We start from the raw sequence: 15334 nt of genomic DNA, 5'->3' as shown, positions 1-15334 counted from the left end.
GACACACTCCACGGCTGGGTAGATCGGCAGCTCGGGCTCCCCTTCCCGGCGACACACTCCACGGTGGTGGCAGAAAGATACATGAAGGGAAGGCGGCGATGTCTTCCTCTGGTCGTGGTTCCCGCGGCAGCTCGTGGCCGGACCGGCGATGGTGGCGGCGGCTATGGCGATGGACTCCTCCCCTTCCTCCCGCGTTTCCTTTCCCCCCACCCCCACCCCCAACGCGTTTCCTTTGTCCCCCTCCCTAAAACGCGTTTTTTTTTAATTTTATTTTTTTTATTAAAATAGGGGTAGTTTAGGAATTAAATTAAAAATTTTATTTAAAAGGACGATTTTAATACGAAAAAAACGTTAAAGATGATTTTAAATCGAAAATTAGATGATGGACGGTTTCGATTCTGGTTGAAAATCTTTGAGACTAAAACCATATTTAACCCAAAAATATTAATAAAAAAATTAAATAATCTCATAAAAATAAAGATCAAAAATAAAAAAATATATTTTTTATTAAAAATATTATTATCTTTTGAAATAATTATCAAAAAAACCGTTTAGAATTTTTTTTTTCAATAATAATGAAATTGCAAATCAGACCACTTAGCTAACACACCGTACTACCGTAGCATGGTTCTTTGCTTTGGTGTCTAACTCAAGTCTCAACAAACCCTTGTTTCCATGCGGTGATTGTTTCCACCATTCAATTCGCTCTTTTCTCTTCCAACCCCTTCTTCTCATTTGATCGGATTTTATACAAACATGTTGCGTGCAGCATCATTTTCATCACTCTCATTCTCCAGGTTCAGCTTCTCTCTTCATTTCCCCTCTTTTCTTGTGCCTTATGTTTTCCCTTTTCGCTTTCCTTCCTGTTCATGTTCAATGTCAAGCCTTCACTCTCATTCTCAGCTCACATCCCCTCGCCATGTTGATGAAGCTGTTGATTCCTTCACTCGCATGCTCTCTCTGCGTCGCCCTCCATCCATCATCCAATTTAACCAGATTTTGGGGTCTCTTGCCAAGAGGCACCATTTCCCTTCCGCCATTTCCCTTTTTCAGCAATTGCAAACCAGGGGAATTGCTCCCAGCATAGTTACTTTGAGCATCGTAATTAATTGTTGTTGCGGCATGGGTCGTATGGTGCTTGCTTTCTCTGTATTGACCAAGATTTTCAGGATGGGTTTTCAGCCTGATATCATAACGTTGAATACACTCATTAAAGGTCTCTGTCTCTCTGGTAAGGTTGAAAAAGCACTGCACTTTCATGATAGATTGTTGGCTTATGGATTTCACTTCGACCAAGTCACTTATGCAACTTTGATTAATGGGCTTTGTAAGACCGGACACACAGCAGCTGCTATTCAAGTGTTGAGAAAGATCCCACGCTCTGGGATTGCTCCTGATGTCTTCATGTACAGCGCAATTATTGATAGCTTCTGTAAGGTTACGCTTGTAAGTGATGCTTTTCATTTATACTCTGAAATGCTTGCTAAGGGAATCTCTCCCGATGTTATCACCTACAACACTCTAACTTATGGATTGTGCCTTGCGGGCCAACTTAAGGAAACCATTGATTTACTAAATCATATGATGCTGAAAAACATTACTCCAAATGCTCGTACCTATAATACTTTGATTGATGGACTATGTAAGGAGGGAAATATCAAAGATGCCAAGAGTGTGTTGGCTGTGATGACAAAAGATTCTGTGGAGCCAACTGTGGTTACTTATAATTGTTTAATGGATGGGTATTGCTTGGTTAACGAATTAAACAAGGCAAAATGCATATTTGACACAATGGCCCAGATAGGAATGACTCCTGATATCCAAAGTTACAATATTATTATTAATGGGTTGTGCAAAAGTAAGTTGATAGATGATGCCTTGAATCTCTTTGAAGAGATGCGTCGCAAGAACTTGGTTCCTAACACGGTAACTTACAATACTCTAATTGATGGCTTGGGAAAATCAAGGAGAATCTCTTGTGCTTCAAAGCTTCTTGTTGAGATGCATAATAAAGGTCAACCTGCTAATATAATCACTTACACTTCCTTGTTGGATGGGATGTTCAATATCAAACAAGTTGACAAGGCACTTGTGTTATTTAATCAAATGAAAAAGAGTGGCATTGATCCGAATATATTCACGTATAATATACTTATTGATGGCCTATGTAAAAATGGAAGACTTATAGAAGCAAAAGAGATTTTTCAAGATCTTTCCATTAAAAACTATCATCCAGATGTGAGGACATACACTATTATGATCGATGGGCTCTGCAAAGAGGGCTTATTTGAAGAAGCATTGGCCCTGATGTCAAAAATGGAAGACAATGGTTGCTTACCAAATGCTGTGACTTTTGAAATCGTTATTCGTGCTTTGTTTGAAAAAGGTCAGAATGACATGGCGGAGAAACTTCTTCGGGAAATGATTGCTAGAGGCTTATTGAATGGATGAATGAAGGTAAGATACATCAACTCAAATTGAAATCACCTCTCTATTGTTGCAGAATATGTATCATAGTTCTGTAAATTCTGTATCTGTTGGGTCAGAGAACTTTGGCAATGCCATAACATCAATACCACTGATGTCTTAACTATCTCATTTTTATTCAATTAATTTTTAACTTTCAATTTTTGTAACTGCTATCATCCTTTTTACTTCCACTATGCTTTATTGATTCTTTAGAGGATATTCCTAGGTTTAGCTTACAGGTTTAGTGTTTAAGATCTCTTTATAGTAATTAATAGTTCTTTACTTTTATCCTATGAGATCATATATCTTAACTGTTATCATGCTACAAACTAAGAAAAACAAAAAAGCGTTATAAACATTTGCAAATCCATTGCATTCTGTATAAGGAAAATTACATTATTATGAAAAATGTGGTTCTAAAATATAAGTGCGTTAATAATTCGGTTATGGTTTCCCAACTTCAAATTTTATTGTTATTTTGCTTGTTGATCAATGACTTCTCTATGGAGATTGGCAATATTTGATTCACACTGGATTTTGACCTGCTTAAATGAGTGTGTGGTTTGGCCACCAAAGTATTTCAAAGCAGATATTTTTCTGCATCAATATTTCTCTTGCCGTGATTTTAGCTTGTAGTTTTGTACATCTAAACATGTGTCGCAAGAACTTAGTTCCTAATACGGTAACTTACAACACTCTTATTGATGGCTTGGGCAAATCAAAGAGATTCTCTCGCCCTTTGGAGCTTTTTATTGAGATGCATGATAAAGGTCAACCTTCTTCTATATTCATTTACAATTTCTTGATAGATGCCTTGTGCAAAAACCGACAACTTGACAAGGCACTAGTGTTATTCAGTTAAATGGAAGAGATTGCAATTAACCAAATATACACTCATACAACATGCTTATTGATGGCCTATGCAAAAGTGGAAAACTTAAACATGCTCAGGAGATTTTTCAGGATCTTCCTGTTAGAGGCTAAACATCCAGCCAGACATACAATATTGTGATCAATAGTCTTTCTAGAGAGGGTCTGTTTGAAGATGCATTGGTCCTGTTGTCAAAAATGGAACATGATGGTTGCATTCCTGATGCTGTGACTTTTTAAACCATTATTTGAGCTTTGTTTGAAAAAGATGAGAATGTTACGGCAGGAAAACTCCTTCGTGAAATAATTGCTAGAGGCTTATTGAATAGATAAAAGAAGGTAAAATACATCTCAAATTAAAATTACATTTCTATTGTTGTTGAATATGTAGAATAGTTATATAAATTCTCTATATGCTGGGGCAGAGGACTTTGGCAATGCCATGACCTCACTATCACTAAGGTTTTGACTATCTCAATTTTATTCAACTAACTTTGCACTTTTGATTTTCACAATTGTTAATAATTTTGTTATGGTTTCCCTGCTATTCCTAAATTGTGCAACTTGTTTTTCTTTATCTTTGTAGGTGGAGTATCTAACAAATTCCCATGACTGGTGACATTTATCATTAGCAAATAGCAACCGTAAACTGTTGTTTATTTGACCGAATCCTCCAAGAACGGTAGTAAAACGAATTCAAGTGGGGATTAAGGATGTATTCATAAGCTATACGGTTTTCTATTCCACCTTAAAAATAAATCCAACTTCTAAAATGTGTGTCGCCTCTTTTGATTTTCCTTTTTATCTTTATTTACTTTTCAGATTACAGCCTAAACAGAATCGATTTAGGTTATCCATCTAAAGTCTAAACTTCCCAATTTTATCTCGTTATCTATTAGAAGAAGTTCCACACATCAAGATGCTGTCTTTTTTATGCTAAAGCATGTGATGACACTTGATGTCAAAACTCAAGATATTGCGTGTGAAGAAAAGATAGAGGACATGGAGAAGAAGAAGAAGAAAATGAAAGAGGCCATGATTCTTGTTACTGTTGTATTGGCAATAATTAATGATAGGAGTCGGAGCTGCAATTACTTTTGATGGCTGCCAAATAGCCAGAGAGAGTTTTAATTTAGATTTATTTTGTTGAATGCTTCTGTTGACTCAGTTGATTCTTATAGTGGATTTTGGTATGCTGGTTTTTTATTACTATAATTTTCAAGATAAATATTCCTCTATATTAGTTAAGGGTTCGACTAATGTGCTCCCCTTTATCTTTTGATGATGTTTGCAGGTTTGGGGAGAAAGAAAGAGGCTAAATTTTTGTGGCAATGTGCAATACATTCCACTATTTGGAGCATTTGGCTAGAACAGTCTTCGTACATTTCATGACAGATTCACAGGAAAAGTTGTTTGTTTGGGATAGAAAAAGGTGTTTAGCATCTGTGTCTAAAATATATGATTTTTTCAGATGACTTTCCCTCTCAGACATGATGAGAGATTGGAAGTTGCCGTTCATTGAAGCTTCCGAACTTGTTTGTATTTCCAATGGTTTGGAGAAACTCTTTCCTCCACCCATTTGTACTTTTCTATCAATACATTAATGATATTCTTTCTTTTGTTATCAAGAAAAAAATATATAAAATAAATAGCTAGAATGATGCTATTGAGAACTCCGAAATAAATGTTTGTAACATAGAGCTGTGTTTGGTTTCAAAATGGGCCCAACCAAAATGAGAAACAGATTAAGCATGAAAAACTCTAGAAGAAATTAAATGCAATGTATATTATCAAAAGGGTTAATGAGTGGGAAGTTATCAATGTGCTTAGTTATAGTGTTGCTATCAATATGATTTATTCGCCTTTGATCCAGGAAAGAGATAATGATTCATTTTCTGTCCTCTTTAAGTGCGTGTGTTGAGGAAGCAGGAGGCACCAACACATACTTGATCACTGGCGCTTCCATTTTCCGTTTTTCTAGATTCAAAGTCTCTGCAATTACTGTTACTACTTTGCTTCTAATATTAAATTATTAATCTATATATCTATAAACATTATGTATCTTAAATAGTTACCCCCACCGCATTCATATGGTGGACATGTAGCCTGCTAAAATATGCGCCACCTCTAATCTCTCTCTGTTATCATCGCCAGTCTGTTATTATTCTTGTGTCGTCATTGTTCTCGTTGATTTATTAAATATTTTGATAATAATTATTCAATTTTTGTTAATAATTCTTTTACTAATTTTTTGTTAGGTATTATTAAATTTTTTGATATGTAATTGTATATTGAATTTATTTGTCTAACTATTATTATTTTTTATTACTTCAATTTTTTGCTAATAATTATTTAGTTTTTGTCGTTATTGATGTTATGGTTCTTATTAATTTATTAATGATTGTTAATGCTGCTGTCATTGTTCTTATTAATTTGTTAATTTTTTTGATAATAATTATTCAATTCTTGCTAATAATTCTTTTGCTAATTTTTTGTTAGGTATTATTAATTTTTTTGCTATGTAGTTATATATTAAATTATTTGCTTAGCTGTTATTGAATTTATTTGCTGCTTTTTTTCTTGATTACTTCAATTTTTTTATAATAATTGTTTAGTTTTTGTTAATAATTTTTTTGCTAATTTTTTGTTTGAAATTATTAAATTTAAGTTTACCGTCGAGTTTATTGTCAGATTTAACAAGTAACAAGCTCTAGAATTTCGCAATTAAAATTTTATATCCGCCGGTAATTAGCGGCGGACGAAAAAATCCTCCAGTAAATAGTTACTGACGAGGTTTATACTGGTAAATTTTTTTGATAATTTCGACAGTAAATCCTACAGTTTTCAGCGTTTTTCTTGTAGTGTCTCATGCTTGTGAATTGATCCTTTTCATATTGCTCATTGCATCATTAAACTCTTGATCAGTGGTTACTTTGGCACATTGCGAAAATGATCCCTTTAGTTCTTTACCCTTTAGTTCAGGTTTATGTGTATATAACAAAATTTGTGCTTAACACTCGGCATGATATCCTGTAATGCTGGTATTAGTCCCTGCATTGAAGAGTAGATTAAATAATTGAAAGATATTCATGCAATGATATAAAGAAATTAACATGACAAATAAGAATTCATAGTGCATATCACCTTTTGCTGGTCAGACATAAAAACACATTCACTCTCATTATAGTCCCCTATGTCGATATATAATTCCTCAAGAAAGAATCTCCAATTTTTCTTTGTCTCTTTACATTCACAATCCAATATGCAATTGGAACAGTTGGTTGTTCGCATCTTGAGAAATGATTGTTAGTAATTGTCCTCCAAAGTAACTTTTTAGAAAAGTCACATCCAATGTTATAAAGGGTCTACATCTTGCCCTAAATCCATTCTTGCGAGTAGTCAAACAAACATACAATTTCATGAACTTTGGTAACCTATCCGGCTTTAGGGTGTTCCTATGTTTGCTTTTGACCCAGAATTAACCTTCATTATCTCATGCAGATAGTCTTTCAACCGTATATATTGATCCTTTTCCGTGCCTTCAATGATATCGTTTGCCTTTTTCATAGCCCTATACATCATCTTCTGACCCACAGAAATATCATACTCAATCTTAAACTACTTTTGTGCCTCTCTCTGTAACATGTTGGGATTGATTCGAAACTTTGATACCAGCTCTTCAGAAACCCAAACACATGTGACTGACTTGCTCTTGTTGCTTTTTGGGTAAGTATGTTCATCTATAAAGGTCTTAATTTGAAACAAAGGTAGATATTTGGTCCTAGCACAGTAATACAACCAAGGACAGTTGGTGTCATAGCATATCACTCTGCACCTCTTCTTCTCATTTCTAAGATAGAAGATCTGTCTCCCAATTTGTATGTTGTGCTTTTGCATTGTTGCTTTGAAGTGGTCCATTGTCTCAAACTCCATGTTCAACTCTAGAGTAATTTTTCATATGGTGTGTACGGGTTATGTTGAGAACATATAGCTTTCGCTTCATCATCTAACCCAGGAGGGCTACATAGTTCTTCATACTCGTATTGATACATTTCAGGTCCACTGTCTCCAGCTTCTCTATTCGGATTAGGCACCTCTACCCTTGGTGCTTCATTATCCCTTCCAAGAACAATTCTCTGTCAAGAAGATTGAGGCCTTAGATGATTTCTTCTTCTGTTTGGATTCTCATTTGTTTGTGTAACATCATCTGTCACAAAACTAATTAAGAAAGGTAAACAACTCGTGCAACTTATGCAATGATATAAACATGTTTCACAGCAATGGTACAACATTTTTCGGAGAAATTATCTAAGTAAACATAATAAAAAGGTTTACCTATTGTGTTTTTTGATACAACTTCTGTTACGATCTCATCCACAATTGGTTGGTCTAAATTAGCACCTTCGTTAGCATCATGAGAAGCACTTTGATTGCGGTCTTCGTTGGTACCTTCATTATTAACATCATAAGCATCATTCTCATGTGTGGCTTCATCTACTGTTTTAACTTGTCCAGATTCACCATTCCTTTTTTGTTGGGGTAAACCATTTGGTGGTGGTCTTGGATGCCTCTTTCTAACCTTCTTAACACCCTTTTCTAGAGTTGATGCAATTCCGATCTCATTATTCCATTTACTTCATTCACAGCTTCATTCATAGAACCATTCACACCTTCATTCAACTCATTAACCTCAACATTCCTCTCATTCACTACAACAGTGGGCTCATTCACAACTTCATTACCCTTATTCATTTCAACATTAACTTCATTCTCCTTCTCATTAGTCTCACCAATTTTCTTATTAGTAACTTCATCTTCGTGCATATTATCAGCAGGTGGATTGATTTCATACACAGTCTTACTACTACCATCAGAGACCACATCTTCCTCAATAATGTCAAGGTTGACATTAATAGGGTGGTCAAAATAAAGATGAACAATGTTGTCATTCTTCATCTTTCATATATTCTCATAACTTCAGTATCCGTCCTAAGCACTCTCAGGCCTTTGGCTAAATCTAGATCAGGTTCCAACCAATAAACTTCATTATATCCAGAGTAACCCCAAGTCTAGAAATAAGCCCTCAATAAAAAATAAATTGCATGTCTCCACATTCACCCTATGAATCTCAGTTACTAAACCCCCTTCGTATGTGACATTACCGTCCCCACCCCTTTGTAAAGAACCTATGTGATGATACACAAATGTAATTAGACGATCCATCTAAAAAATTGTAGAAGGAAGATAGAATGAATAAACTAGAAGTATAGTCATATGTCTTTGATAGTGGCAAAAAAAAGAGGGGTTTACATCCTTAACGACTATAGCAATGTTGTAAGTGCAGAAAACAAACAACAAACATGATAAACTGCCAAAACAATCAAAGTCATCATAAAGTTGTCTATAAAGGCAATGTACATAAAACCATCGTAAGGTCATTCACAGCGAAGAATGGAGTCGCGATGATGCTCTTTGCAATCCCTTGCACTTAAAGTTCCAGATTCATCAATGTCTCTCACGTGTCACGTCTCTTCCTTCTCCTTCGCACCAAGATTGACTTTCACAGCAAACGTTTCTCACTCTTTATGTGACCTTTTAGTTTAGCTCTTAGTGAAAAAATGGGAGATTTAATCAGAGTAACTAATAATAAGGGTAGATAATTAAGGCAAATCTAAATTGATTTAGAGATTTTTCAGGTAGGATTAGAATTTATTTAATTAAAAATTCTAACTCAAAATAAAGTTGCCTTGTCATCAAATCACGGTGGCCACCTTAGTATCGTTTTCACCGAAAATGTGTTCCGGCGAATTTAGGGATACACTTGTCAAATTTTAAAATCATTGAAGGACTATTTTATCAATAACAAAAGTCATGTATCATTTTATCAGTGTCAAAATCTTTCGAGTACCAATTTAATATTTGCCTCTTTTACTTTATATACAAATCAGCTATAACCTTAATTTGTTTATATATCTATAAGAATATTATATATTTTTTTAGTTTAATGTCTCTTGAGAAAAAAAAAATTGTATTTTACTATTTTTTATCCTTCTGGTTACTCAAGAATTTAATTAAATTTCTGAATTTAAATTTTAACGTATTTTTATACTTAGTTTCTACTTAAAATGAGTTGAACACAATAGTCCAATAAAAAAAACTCCACTTCCTTAGCATTTTTTTTTCCATAGACCATTACTCAGACAACAAAAAATATAATTATAAATTTTCTTCGTTTAAATAATCAGCTATGATGTGCGAATATAAAGAAATTATCTCCCACAAAAAAATAAATAATTGTATTTAAAAAATATTAAAGTAAAAAAAATATTTATATTAAAGCATAAATTCTAATTTTATTTTAAATTTAACTTTATAATTTTAAAAAATTAATTATAGGAATAAAATAAATTTTATATTTTTTATTATTCTATCTTTGTATTTTATTTATTTATTTATTTATTTTCAATTTATTAAAGATAATTTTCATATTTTAATCGGGTAAAACATATAATTAAACCAAACCTAACTCAATATTACACAATTAACCCAAATAAAAAACGTTACATAGATCTTCTCAATCACCTCTTTATATAAATTGAATGAGTCAGATCAGAGTGATTAGATTTACTAGGACACCATGCATGCATAAATTAAAATAGGGTGATTAGATTTACTAGGAGAGCATGCATTCATAAATAAATCGAACTAGTATATTTCGATTTATAATATATAATTTGAGAAAAATAATTAAAATACTATATCAACAATATTATCATTTAATTTATGAAATTAAGTATAAAAATTATTTCTTTAAAATATTGATACACTATACATACACATACATTAGAATTTTTTAAATAAATATTTTATTTATGAATATAGATAATTTGTAGCATATTTACCAATTTTTATTTTTTTACATGTTCTGTTTGTCGTGTAAACAAATTAAAATTGCTTATATTTCGTTTACACTGTAAACGATATAAGACACTATTTTATTTGGCATTATCTTGTTTACAAACAAGATAATAGAATTAAAAAAAATACACATAATGAGATAAATTCATAGTTATCTCGTTTTTATCATAAACGAGATATATGAAGTTATAAATATAAAAATATAATTTTTTAAAATAATAAAATAATATTAATAATTTAATTTAGACCAATTTAAAAAATAAAAATTGATATATTTTGTTACTATTTAGAAATTTAGATCGACTTTAATTAAATTATATCTTATTTATATTTTAAATTTTAAATTAATAACTTTTTCATATTTATTTGTACTGAACTTTTTAAAATAGATGGTTTCAAATAACAGTAGAGATAGATAGTTAGTTTTAAATTACTAGCATACACTTAAAAAAATCACTAATTTAAAAAAAAATAGATAAATTTACGTAAAAGTAGTGATTTAAAACTATCCATTTAAAACCAATAAATTATTATATTTCTAAAAACCAACTCATTTGAATTTCTTATTATATATGATCAAATAAAATTTTTATTTTTTTATAATTTTTTATTCTTTTGGAATACTAATTTTTTTAATACTAATTTAAATGTGTTGATTTTTATAAAAATAATGTTAGTTTCAAATGAACAATTTTAAATCACATCGGTTTTTGTAGAAATTAGTAATTTTTGTTCGTGTACGTTACTATCTAAAATAATGTTTAAAATTTTAAACTTAACTAAAACGAAAAAAAATTGAATACGAGAATTTAATGCAATCATAAATATAGAAAATCGAAGAAGGTAGAAACCATATGTGAGTAGTGTATAATTATTGATAATTATTTAAATTATCAAATGAATAAAAAAATTATAATTATTAAAATTAAAAAACATTGCATAGATCTCCCTAATTATTTTTTTATGTAAATCGAATGAGTCAGACTAGATTTAATTCTTTATGTAAATTTAATCATCTTGTTTTGATTTATGCATGCTGTCCTAGTAAATCGAATAAGATGATTAAATTTATTAGGACAGTATGGATACAAAAATTGAACCAACGTATTTCGATTTATATAAAGAACTAAATTTAGTCTAACTCATTCGTTCTATTTACATAGAGAAATTATCGGAGAAATCTATGTAACTTTTTTATTTGAATAAATTATGTAATATTGAATTAGATTTGGTTTAATGTTGTGTTTTACCCTATTTTAATCTTTAATAATAATAGAATTGCAAATCATACCATTTAGCTGACACCCTAGCATGGTTCTTTGCTTTGGTGCAACTATCAAGTCTCAACCAACCTTTGTTTCCATGAACAGTGATTGTTTCCACCATTCAATTCGCTCTTTTCTCTTCCAACTCCTTCGTCTCATTTGATCAGATTTTACAGAAACATGTTGCGTGCAGCATCATTTTCATCACTCTCATTCTCCAGATTCAGCTTCTCTCTTCATATCCCCTCTTTTCCCTTTCCTGCCTGTTCATGTTCAATGTCAAGCCTTCACTCTCATTCTGAGCTCAAATCCCCTCGCCATGTTGATGAAGCTGTTGATTCCTTCACTCGCATGCTCTCCATGCGTCGCCCTCCATCTATCATGCAATTTAACAAGATTTTGGGGTCTCTTGCCAAGACCAACCATTTCTCCCCCGCCATTTCCCTTTTTCAGCAATTGCAAGCCAGGGGAATTGCTCCCTGCATAGTTACTTTGAGCATCGTAATTAATTGTTGTTGCGGCATGGGTCGTATGGTGCTTGCTTTCTCTGTATTGACCAAGATTTTCAGGATGGGTTTTCAGCCTGATATCATAACGTTGAATACACTCATTAAAGGTCTCTGTCTCTCTGGTAAGGTTGAAAAAGCACTGCACTTTCATGATAGATTGTTGGCTTATGGATTTCACTTCGACCAAGTCACTTATGCAACTTTGATTAATGGGCTTTGTAAGACCGGACACACAGCAGCTGCTATTCAAGTGTTGAGAAAGATCCCACGCTCTGGGATTGCTCCTGATGTCTTCATGTACAGCGCAATTATTGATAGCTTCTGTAAGGTTACGCTTGTAAGTGATGCTTTTCATTTATACTCTGAAATGCTTGCTAAGGGAATCTCTCCCGATGTTATCACCTACAACACTCTAACTTATGGATTGTGCCTTGCGGGCCAACTTAAGGAAACCATTGATTTACTAAATCATATGATGCTGAAAAACATTACTCCAAATGCTCGTACCTATAATACTTTGATTGATGGACTATGTAAGGAGGGAAATATCAAAGATGCCAAGAGTGTGTTGGCTGTGATGACAAAAGATTCTGTGGAGCCAACTGTGGTTACTTATAATTGTTTAATGGATGGGTATTGCTTGGTTAACGAATTAAACAAGGCAAAATGCATATTTGACACAATGGCCCAGATAGGAATGACTCCTGATATCCAAAGTTACAATATTATTATTAATGGGTTGTGCAAAAGTAAGTTGATAGATGATGCCTTGAATCTCTTTGAAGAGATGCGTCGCAAGAACTTGGTTCCTAACACGGTAACTTACAATACTCTAATTGATGGCTTGGGAAAATCAAGGAGAATCTCTTGTGCTTCAAAGCTTCTTGTTGAGATGCATAATAAAGGTCAACCTGCTAATATAATCACTTACACTTCCTTGTTGGATGGGATGTTCAATATCAAACAAGTTGACAAGGCACTTGTGTTATTTAATCAAATGAAAAAGAGTGGCATTGATCCGAATATATTCACGTATAATATACTTATTGATGGCCTATGTAAAAATGGAAGACTTATAGAAGCAAAAGAGATTTTTCAAGATCTTTCCATTAAAAACTATCATCCAGATGTGAGGACATACACTATTATGATCGATGGGCTCTGCAAAGAGGGCTTATTTGAAGAAGCATTGGCCCTGATGTCAAAAATGGAAGACAATGGTTGCTTACCAAATGCTGTGACTTTTGAAATCGTTATTCGTGCTTTGTTTGAAAAAGGTCAGAATGACATGGCGGAGAAACTTCTTCGGGAAATGATTGCTAGAGGCTTATTGAATGGATGAATGAAGGTAAGATACATCAACTCAAATTGAAATCACCTCTCTATTGTTGCAGAATATGTATCATAGTTCTGTAAATTCTGTATCTGTTGGGTCAGAGAACTTTGGCAATGCCATAACATCAATACCACTGATGTCTTAACTATCTCATTTTTATTCAATTAATTTTTAACTTTCAATTTTTGTAACTGCTATCATCCTTTTTACTTCCACTATGCTTTATTGATTCTTTAGAGGATATTCCTAGGTTTAGCTTACAGGTTTAGTGTTTAAGATCTCTTTATAGTAATTAATAGTTCTTTACTTTTATCCTATGAGATCATATATCTTAACTGTTATCATGCTACAAACTAAGAAAAACAAAAAAGCGTTATAAACATTTGCAAATCCATTGCATTCTGTATAAGGAAAATTACATTATTATGAAAAATGTGGTTCTAAAATATAAGTGCGTTAATAATTCGGTTATGGTTTCCCAACTTCAAATTTTATTGTTAGTTTGCTTGTTGATCAATGACTTCTCTATGGAGATTGGCAATATTTGCTTTACACTGGATTTTGACCTGCTTAAATGAGTGTGGTTTGGCCACCTAGGTATTTCAAAGCAGATATTTTTCCGCATCAATATTTCTCTTGCCTTGATTTTAGCTTGTAGTTTTGGACATCTAAACTTGTGTCGCAAGAACTTAGTTCCTAGCACGGTAACTTACAACACTCTTATTGATGACTTGGGCAAATCAAAGAGAATCTCTCGTGCTTTAGAGCTTTTTATTGAGATGCATGATAAAGGTCAACCTTCTTCTATATTCACTTACAATTTCTTGATAGATGCTTTGTGCAAAAACCAACAACTTGACAAGGCACTTGTGTTATTCAGTAAAATGGAAGAGATTGGCCTTAACCAAATATACACTCATACAGCATACTTATTGATGGCCTATGCAAAAGTTGAAAACTTAAACATGCTCAGGAGAAGAAATTATCATCAAAACGGTTAATGAGTGGGAAGTTATCAATGTGCATAAGTTATATGATTGGGGTCAGTATAATTTATTCGCCTTGGATCCAGGAATGAGATAAAAATTCATTTTCTATCACAAAAGAGCCCTAAGCTATAAAAAATTCCCTGGAAATGTAACAGTTAACAAAAATAGTAAATCTCCTTTTTTCATTTCAACTTCATCTGGATTGATCCTCTTGGGCCCTGCTGTCTTACATTTTAGACACTGAACATTTCTGGAAAAATTCATAACACTGCATCTGCGGCAAAACCAACGAGAATATGTCAGCAGATCATAAGGAGCAAGTGGGACAGTTTGCCATGCATAATTGCATATGGTCAACTACAAAAGTTAGAGAACAAAAATCATAGAACAGTGTAATTCATATCATTCTATTGTTATGGACCAAAATTGTAGTACTTTTAAAAGGAACCTTTACAAACAAATGGAAATCAAGACCGTGCCCTGGGAGAAAAGCTAGTAAGCAAGTAAAATAGCTGGAGGACTACTTTGGACATATCCAATCTCCTTTACTCATTTGATTAGTAGGCAGATCAATGTCCTTTGGCTTATCTTCATTACAATTTAAGCATTATGTATTCCTAGAAAAGTTCATAAAATTGCATCTGCAGGAAACGTGGAAGCATACAGAAATGAGAGAATCAACTTTTACAAATGAATTTTAAGTGGCCAATATGTAAATTGTAGACGTCAAAAGTCATGGAAATATGCACCAAGAAGATTTTGAAAGCTCTTTATATATATTCATGCTATATAAATGCATAATTAACAAGGGTATAGACAAGTATCTACAGGCCTAAACTACTTCTGTTTCTTCAGAATGAGCACCATCTCTTAAAGCAATTTGCTTGAGAGAAACCTAATTAGACAGGTGAAATAGGTAATCATCTGACAACAGATTTTCAAAAGAGATGACATTGTTTTCAGCACTAATGTGCTTAT

The 15334-nt window shown here is 32.9% G+C and overlaps 2 protein-coding genes across 10 annotated transcripts; both read left to right on the top strand.

Annotated features, from left to right (window-relative positions):
* Nucleotides 1-599: 599 nt before the first annotated feature.
* Nucleotides 600-4988, top strand: LOC107644217 (uncharacterized). Of its 9 annotated transcripts, XM_088487841.1 has the most exons (5): nucleotides 639-797; nucleotides 904-2457; nucleotides 3433-3678; nucleotides 3926-4529; nucleotides 4634-4988. In XM_088487841.1, exon 2 carries the CDS (start codon nucleotides 952-954, stop codon nucleotides 2449-2451), a length of 1500 nt encoding a protein of 499 aa, XP_088343967.1. In that variant the 5' UTR covers nucleotides 639-797; nucleotides 904-951; the 3' UTR covers nucleotides 2452-2457; nucleotides 3433-3678; nucleotides 3926-4529; nucleotides 4634-4988. The 9 variants fall into 9 exon arrangements, with proteins under 9 accessions (XP_088343968.1, XP_088343964.1, XP_088343966.1 ...); XM_088487842.1 differs by lacking the exon at nucleotides 3433-3678 and having other exon boundaries at nucleotides 600-797; XM_088487838.1 differs by having other exon boundaries at nucleotides 614-2457.
* A 6601-nt stretch (nucleotides 4989-11589) lies between these two features.
* Nucleotides 11590-13549, top strand: LOC107644215 (uncharacterized). The gene has a single exon (XM_016348024.3). It carries the CDS (start codon nucleotides 11703-11705, stop codon nucleotides 13371-13373), a length of 1671 nt encoding a protein of 556 aa, XP_016203510.3. The 5' UTR covers nucleotides 11590-11702; the 3' UTR covers nucleotides 13374-13549.
* The last annotated feature ends 1785 nt before the right edge of the window (nucleotides 13550-15334 follow it).

The sequence above is a fragment of the Arachis ipaensis genome, chromosome B5 (assembly GCF_059453495.1).
Source record: "Arachis ipaensis isolate K30076 ecotype BB chromosome B5, ASM5945349v1, whole genome shotgun sequence".
Taxonomy (NCBI): domain Eukaryota; kingdom Viridiplantae; phylum Streptophyta; class Magnoliopsida; order Fabales; family Fabaceae; genus Arachis; species Arachis ipaensis.
The sequence above is the reverse complement of the archived record's forward strand: the minus strand, read 5'-3'. Positions and strand labels throughout refer to the sequence as shown.